At 37.6% G+C, this 8,794-nt stretch overlaps 1 protein-coding gene across 1 annotated transcript; it reads right to left on the bottom strand.

Moving 5' to 3' along the window:
* Window positions 1–331: 331 nt before the first annotated feature.
* On the bottom strand, window positions 332–6,479 carry Itm2a (integral membrane protein 2A). The gene is made up of 6 exons (XM_008837650.1): window positions 6,140–6,479; window positions 2,678–2,809; window positions 2,202–2,399; window positions 1,870–1,980; window positions 1,213–1,363; window positions 332–1,083 (listed from the first exon to the last, which is right to left on the bottom strand). Exons 1-6 carry the CDS (start codon window positions 6,248–6,250, stop codon window positions 995–997), a joined length of 792 nt encoding a protein of 263 aa, XP_008835872.1. The 5' UTR covers window positions 6,251–6,479; the 3' UTR covers window positions 332–994.
* Between the last annotated feature and the right edge of the window lie 2,315 nt (window positions 6,480–8,794).

Raw genomic sequence — 8,794 nt, 5'->3', positions numbered from 1 at the left:
TCCTTATTCAAGGTTAGTCTTTAACGATTTGCTGTAGCTGTATATGATAGCTTATGTTCTTCTTGACAAAGGTAAAAGTTTCAAACATTTTAAATTGCTGTGAGGTGAAGGTTCTCAGTAATTAGTTGAATTTGTATGACAAAAGATTACAGGACACTTATAAAAGTAATTTATATGAGATAAAAAACAAAATATGAGATTATGAAATATAAATATGTAGAGGTGGGAATGGAGGCATTATATTAATAATTTTATATTTGATTCATGTGAACAAAAGATAAATAAATAATTTTCACACTAAGTTTCCTTCAAGTGATGATAACAAAAGTGGTTGGATATGGTAAACTTTATTATAGGGTTGTAGAATTCATACAACCAAACTTCCTTACAGCATTCAGCACCTGTACAGTTTTGTGGATTTCATAATACAGATATCAGTGAGAAAGAATCATTACATGAGTAAAATTCACTTTCTCATGAAATTTGTTCACATATAAGTCAGATTTGTTACACAGCACCTGATAGAAATGCAGAAATGTAATTTCTGTAATCAGAAAAGTTAAACAAAATGAAAAAGAAAACAAAAGAATGTTAAGAGGTTCGACATGCTTTACACAAAAACATCAAAAAATATTAAAGCATGCTCTATCAATACAATTTAGTCGAGAGCTTGCTTTAAATAAAAATGGAGGATGGAACTTATTGTCAGGATGTTAGCTGACATATTCATGCTGCTTTCAGAACTCTAAACCCTATAAATTCAAAAGAAAAAAGATAATCGTTTAATTCGTTGCAAACAGCAAGCAACGTCAATTAAACTCAAACTTGACAATAGCTTGCAGTGGTTAGTAGTTTTCTCCCCCCTTTCCTTTTCAGTATAAGCAATAGAGTAAATGTATGAGTATGTATCTTGAGTATCCCATAAACTTTAATGTCAAAGTCATATTACAAATCTGACTTCTGATTACCCAGGATACCCTTTATCCACCATCTTTCACTCCTGACAGATCTTGGTCTCAACAATAAATTCATTGGGGAAATGTCTAATCTTCCAGCACTTATCAATGGCACGCTTGTTGAAACCTATGAGGGAGGGCAAAAAAAAATGGCTTTTGAGATTTCTGTGTTCATTAAAAGCTCTTTACACATGCTTCTTTCCCTGCCCATCACCCTTACTCTCTTCAATTGACCCGATAATAATAAAGCACCTACCCAGCAAGAGGTCTCTACGTCGAAGGCGGAAGGATTTTCTGTTGTTGCAAAGTTGATAAATAAAGATGCCAAGGTTACTAACATCACGAATTTCCTCCACAGCAACCAGGTCTTCACGAACCACGTAAGTGTGAGGCAAGTATTTGCCACTCTAAAAATAAAAATAAAGACTGAAATGAGAAATTCTAAAGACATTATTTAAATTTCTACATATAACATATAATTTGTAAAAATAGACATTATTAAAAATAAACATTTTAGAACATTTTTATACACTTATTTTTATCATATATATGGATTTCAAGTACAATGTGCTTTTTGAACATGTGAACACAGCTACCTTTGAGCAGATCCAATATCCCTTTATTTACCCTCCCCCCCACTCACCCTTCTCAAGTTCCATTAATCGGTGTTCTATGTTCAGATCAACATTTCTACATATGACAAGGAGCATCATAAGGTACTTGTCTGTCTGAATGGCTTATTGGCTTAATATAAAATGCTCCAGTTATATCTATTTTGTCACAACATACAGTTTTTAATCAAAAAATATTTCTATGAAATGGAATGTTTGGCCCAACTCATTAACATTTTTAGAAAAAGGAAGAAAATTATTTGGAAATGCTTAGAGGAAAATTTAGTATTTAAAATACGTACTGCCAGTTTGCCAAAAAGCTCCACCAGATTCTTGGGAGTCATAACAATGGAGGTATTGAGGGGCATCAAGTAACAGTTTCCCAAAAGCAAGTCCAGGTAAGCAGTCATTCCCTGTTGGGGAGGTGAACAAACAGGTATTAATAGTTGATATTTTCTGAGACCATTAGACAAAGCAGGTACAACCATTTGAAGTTAGCTAATGTCTGCTCAATAAAAAAAGGCTGAAAATGTTTTGCTTCAAAAAGATGTTCAATTCAGAATGGATTTGCCACCTTTCAGTGAACCAGGAAAAAGAGAAAATTCTGGAACAGCTGTAAGAATGCGACAGTCACCTTCTCAAAGTCATGAATAATTGCTGCAGGATCACTATCGGAGAAACTGGGAACAGGCACATCAATGATGGCAATATTGTCATCCTCACGAATATCAGCCTCTTCAGTCACAGGCAGGAAGTATGGCTCTCCTCCATGAAGGGAATTCACAGGATCATCAGAATCAAAGAAGCACATCTCTCCATGGTAAATAGTGCTCTAAAAGACAAAAAAGTGATTAAAACTTTTGACTATTTAGTATTATGACACTTGAATTGTTTCTTGCACACATATCCATTCAGTCTGCTGTGCTAATCTCTGTCTTGTTTATCATAGTTATCATCACGAAACCTAATCAGTCTTAGGAACTGAAAAGTCATTTGAACTCTTTCCTCAAGTCTTTATTTCTTTCTGTAGTGGCCACAATATAATTATTTACGTTGTTATAAAATGTATAGCAATTAATAACGCTAAGTATTAGGAGTTATAATTATTACCTTGGGCATGAAGTACTTGTAAATGCATGCTCCGCCAACAATCAGTCCCGCCAAGATGAACGAAAGGCCTAAGAGAGTAAGCATACATCTCCCAGAGGAGTTGTCTTTTTCCTGTGTGGCAACTCTGAGCTCCTATTTATTAAAAAGCACAATGAAAAGCAAAGCCAGATGCATTCTTAGACAGTCATTTTTGTTTAAAATTTATTTCCCTTAAATCCCAAGATATTAAAAAAATACACTAATACTTTCTGGTATAAGACCATTTTAAGACAATTTCTGACATCTAATAGACATAAAATATCTCCACCTAAATTAGCCTTCCTTCTGGCATTTTCACGCTTAAATATAGATGTTATTTCTAAATAACTCAGTTCTGGAATAAAATAATCATTAATCATTTTTTATTTAAAACACCTACTTTTAACAAATGTTTAATTCATGCAACAGTGTTGTTAACTATAGGTATGATATAGCACAGCTGATCTCTAGAAATTATGCTCTTTAAATAAACGTAACTAGTCACTTTATGGCAATATTAAATACTAACATGATAGAATGTAGTTAAGCTTTTTGGCTATTTGCTTGTAAATCAATTTGTCAAATTAAGGAAGTTTAGTATCCTTCAATTTGTTGGCTAATTTTCTAAAAGCTACTTTATCAAGTTAAGAAAGAGATCTATAAAGTAGGCCAGTGATATATTTTTTAATGTTCCTAATTTTATGAAGAAATATGGAACTTCATAGGATTACACATTATTCTGTAGATTACATTAATAATATTTTCCAAGTACTTGTTAAACACTAGAACTGAACTTGGAGAACTTGATACACATAGATGTTGTCTGTGAAACAGTGATTTAAACATTCTGTTAACTCAATAATTTGCTTAGCAATTGTGATAACAAAGTTCCAAAGCAAAACATAACTGATTAACTGTACTCTTCATAAGGAGTGAAACTAGAGGGCCTACTATCTATAATTTACACATCCCTGATATACCCATAAGCTGCATTATTACTCAACGGTAGAATACATGAAGTCAGCAAATCTCAGCCCTGATAATCAGAGGGCAAATAAATCAGACTGGCATTAAAAGAACTATTATTTTAGTATGTCTGTAGTTAGGCTTTTTCATGAAACTGCTATAATATTTGTGACATTTAACTGATATTAAAATAATTTGAACAAAAATGCGTGAACTTGCATTTAATGTAGAAAAAGGAAGGTGTGAAATCATTTGATAATTTTGTTTTCAAAACAAAGAGCTTTATCTTCATAGATCAAATGTTGAGATTCACATTTTCTTAATAAATTTTCTTTTTGCATCAATTAATACTCAAAAAATGTTGAAATGTTTCTTCTGTCCTAATAATTTTCAGAAGCTTTTCGTAATTTTTACTAAAAATCTAAAATATTATTTTGCACTACAAAGAATGTACTTTAAATTTTGATTGGGAATCACTGTAACTTTGTGTTGGGGTCTTAGAAGTCATATTCTAGAAAATTAAATTTAGAGCAGAAAGGTGAAATGGTTTGCTAAAAGGCACGGAATAGCTTAAAGTTCTCTGAGGAATGAATTTTTTTTTTTTCTTGGTACCGAGACATGAGAAGAACAATTTGTACTGTAATTTCATTTCTCTTTCCAATAATTCATGAAGTTTATTATTAAGCATGGTTAAAGTATGAGGGTCTCCATTTCATAAGTAATCGCTACTTAGTAGGGATAATGGTTTTGTTTTTTATTTAACTTTGTTGGATTTCAATGTGATCGAGGGATTCAATTATGACAGCTAATTTCTCTCTCCTGTATTTTAGTTATTGGACATCACTTCTTAATATTACTCCCACCATATTCAATCTCTATTGATGGGGTGATCGATGTATCACAATGGAGTATGTCAAAGTCCTAATGTGGTCAGGTTAGGATTCTATTGCTTCTCTAAAACATAACAAAGAAATATAATCAAAGTGCAAATACTCATTTGTGTTTATTTTTCATCACACCACAGGCCTGGCAGAAGTATTACTTACATATTAACTGAAGCTTTCCACAAGTCAAGAAGTTTTTGGTGGTGAGGAGAAAAAAGGATTACTGTTTGGCTATATTTAACTACTGGCATCTAATTAGACACCCCCCTCCACCCCCCACCTCCCCACCACCCCACCCTTCAACCCCCGCCAAACTGGCCATGTTTCATTTACAAGTTAGTAGGAAGAAAACCACATATTTGACCTTCTGTCATTTCATTAAAACCTCAACAATGCAAGGGGGTGTTGCTTTTGAGTTACAAAATGTGTGATACACAAAAGCTAGTTTGATTGCCGAGTCAAATATTGAAAGTTTCCGTGATGAAAGTTCTGCAGAAGCACATTAGCATTTCAAATTGTGTGCATAATCAAGTTTTACTGCAAGGATTCAGATCTCACTCAAAGCACTTTTCAAATATCCACTCTGAACAGAAAAGTTAAAACTTTGTAAAGACAACAAGACAAGTTAGGACAGATTAAGCTCCAATGCTGCAGATGCCACAGAAGCAGAAGAGAATACGATCACCTTTTAAAATTGAGATATTACTGAGGAAAATGAGTAGTTTACCAGTGCTACAAAATGTGCTTGTTGATTAAAAGACATATACATTGGACTAATTAAACAACCGCGGGAGTTGGGGGGTGGGAAGTACTCCAGTTCCTGGAAAAGTAAGTTGTTTAAATTGCACCACTGAACATGTTTCATATGTGTATGTGGGAGAAGTGGGATATCGCTCAAAAACAAAATACCCAAAAGGAAAATCACAAAAGAGTATCCTAAAACTTATTTTTACAAGTGTTTTGTCAAAGAAATACCAGTCCAAAAGCATAGTGATCACTCAAAATGTGAATTAAAACCAGTATAGGCTTTGACAGCTCCTTTATCTAATGCTTAGCATTGCCTATAACCAGGGAGAAACTAAAAATAAACGCAAGAGTGTGTGCGGTGCAGAACCATGCTTGCCGATCACTACAGCTTGGATTTAAAGCTGAACTTTGCCTCCGTCGTACTTCCAGAAACAGCAATCCTAGAAAGACTTAGATTCATATAATTTCACTCAGGTGAAAAGGAAAGAACAATTTAAGTCTCTTGCCCTTGTTCACCCCCATGTGGCTTCTCAGTCCCTGTGGAGCTGGGATTGAGCTGCATGCCCCTCGTTAATTCCATAGCCCATTTCCCAGGACATAATACCAGGAAATCTCAAACTCCAACTACCTCCTGGGTTAATGGATGGAATTACAAGGATGCAGAGAGGAATGGGGTGAAGCACGGTAAAAGGTGGCCAAAGCAACTCTGCAAAACCGACGTACAGTGTGCAGCGAGGCCTGCCAGGGTCCCGGGGACTGCAGGGTTTTGTCCTCTGCGTCTGCGTTTTTCCCTTTTTCGCTCCCCTTCCAAACTCTAGTAGGCGGACAGAGGCCGAGTGGAAACTACCTTGCCAGTCAGGATCTGAGCTCGGACAGTGCGGCTCACAAGTGCCTCCACATCTTGCCGTGCCTCCTCCTTTTGCACCGCAGTCGGGGTGTTGAAGGCGATCTTCACCATGGTGAATCTTCGGGCTGCGCGGTAAGGCGCGGCTCGAATCAGCGTCCTGGGCTGCAGGTTGGAAGACTAGGGGATTGTGCTTGCCGAAGCAGCACCTACTTTCTCCCTGCTTGCCTGAAGCTGCTGCAAGCCCAGGTCTGGGGATACTTATGACGCAGTCCCAAGTCCAGTAGGAGACCGTGGGCGGGGCCGGGGAGGTGCCTAGGGAGGAGCGGCAGGGGGCCCAGAACGCTGGAGTGGAGGGGGTTGAGGGGGGGGGGGGGCTGCCAGTCGGGAAGAGGTGGAACTGGAGCCGGTGGGCAACTCAGGCTGGACGTGCCTCACCTGCACCCCAGGCATGGTCCTGCTGCCTTCTGCGCCCTCAGATAAGAGCAAGGCAGGAAGGAAGCCTGTCTGTCGTGTCTTTCTGCTTCTATCCAGACCACAATAGCCCCTGAAATTGACTTTGTTTTCCCAAACTTGGGCCTGGCCCCCTGCTGGGCCCAAGACTGTAACTTGGCACCAGCCCAAGTTTTCTGAGCTCTGCAACCCACCCAGCCCAGTAAGCACAGTTATCTGACTGTTCTGCACCTTTATAATATCTTCCATTATAAAAAAACACATAGAAGTTAGTTTATAGGTTCTTGCTTTGTCCTCTCAAGATTTTTCTTCCAAGCCTTTTGTTTTCTTTTATAATTTTAATTTTCCAACCTAAAATAATGTTAGATGAGGAAGACAGGACTTTTGTCTCCCTAATTCCCCATTTTGCAGACAGGACATGATGAGATAGAGAGGAGGGAAGTTGGAAAGCTCATTCCTAATAAATCAGTGAAATAATCCAGATCTTTTTATTCTGTGTGATAGGGAAAACCAGAGTAAAGCCTCAGTCCAGTCCAAGACCCGTTTCTATTCAGCCACCAACTGTGCAACCAGCAGGGAAAAAGCAGGGGTGTGTGTACCTATGTGTATAGGGAGGTAGGGAAAACACAAAATTTAGCCAGATGTTCACTACAACTCTATTGGAAAGAAAGAAATAAACTCAGAGGGGCTGAGCTAAAAAATCATTATCACAACATTTACATGGACAGCTATTATAATTGCTTCAGTCACCTCTCTTAGACTAGTGACAATGACAGAGAACTTCAGTGAAATTCAAGTTGCAGTTTGGTTAATGAAAGTTAGTGGTACAGAGTTTATAAATAGTCTGCTACAGAAGACAGAATAGGGGTCTGTTTTCTGAAGGAAGTAATGTAAAACAAAGCCTCAACAAAACAACAAAACAAAGTTTTTACTAGCCAATTCCCCATTTGCTCATCTAATTAAACTGAACAGACTTGAATATGCTGAGTTGCTACCCTTCTGTCCAAGAAATTCTAACTTGGAATTTTTCCCATGGAGATTGTTCTGCCTCTGAAGCCCTTTCCTGTCTTGACTGTGGGGACTTTGCAAAAACAGCTTTCCTATCCTCTGATAGGTCACAGATGGGAAGGTGGATGGAGGGGAACAGTGAGGAGACTGTGCCTTACATAAGGTCCAGACCTTACAAAGCAGGATGTTTGAGTTTACTTAGAAACACTGGCATCTTATGCTCTTTTACTTCTTAAGTCTAGCTATTATAATTCAACATTTGTCAGTCAGCCCTCAGTTTAGGCAAAGGAAATCTCGATTTTCCCTGTATGTTTCTCTTTACAGTCACTTTCTGTTTATAATCACCCTTATGACACTTTAGTTAGGATCTGTGCTACCCTGGCCCTGTGAACCACATCACATGCATAACTGAACAAATACTTGTTCTTAAACATTTATCTATCAAGTCCAAACTACTGGATCAGATAGCAATGTGCTATTTTGGTATTATCTTGCCTGAAATGTGGTAAGACAGGAGGAGCAAGAATTCTTTTCATCTTTTTCAGGAGAATATAGTCAAACTCTGATAGCTACCAAGGGGAGTCTATGATTACTTGCCGGGTATGTACCATTGAGCAATCCACCTCATCTCCTCAAGCTTCATTTTCCTCCCTTGTATTGTACTGAAGTGGATATCATGTATGAGAATGCAGGAGAAAATATCTTTTGCTTATTTAGAAACTTTTTTTCTTTTGTCTTTTTGAGACAGGGTCTCCTTGTAGCCCCAGCTGACCTGGAACTCACAGAGACCTGCCTGCCTCTGCCTCTTGAGTGCTGGGATTAAAAGCATAAGGCCCCATGCCTGGCTTAAAACTTTTACCAATCAGTCAGCTTCTAGGACTCTTAAGATGCTTCAGTATCTGGATATAGGTCTTCCTGGACAAGATTAAACCTCTAAGAATGGTCACATTCATTGGCATCTAACTTCTTTTGAATTATATGGCCACCATCTCTTATTTGGTGCTACTGCTACCACGTTTCCTTTTCAGAATGCCACCCACACCTTCCTAATATCTTTGCTGCTGTTGGACATGTATGATACTGACATGGTATCAATTTGTAACATACCAAAAGTACCTCCTTCCTCCCTCTCATTTATCTGTCTCTCTCTCTCTCTCTCTCTCTATATATATATGTACATAATATACACACATATTT

Source organism: Nannospalax galili, unplaced genomic scaffold (assembly GCF_000622305.1).
Source record: "Nannospalax galili isolate Female #2095 unplaced genomic scaffold, S.galili_v1.0 scaffold238, whole genome shotgun sequence".
Classification (NCBI taxonomy): domain Eukaryota; kingdom Metazoa; phylum Chordata; class Mammalia; order Rodentia; family Spalacidae; genus Nannospalax; species Nannospalax galili.
This window is presented reverse-complemented; position numbering and strand designations above follow the sequence as displayed.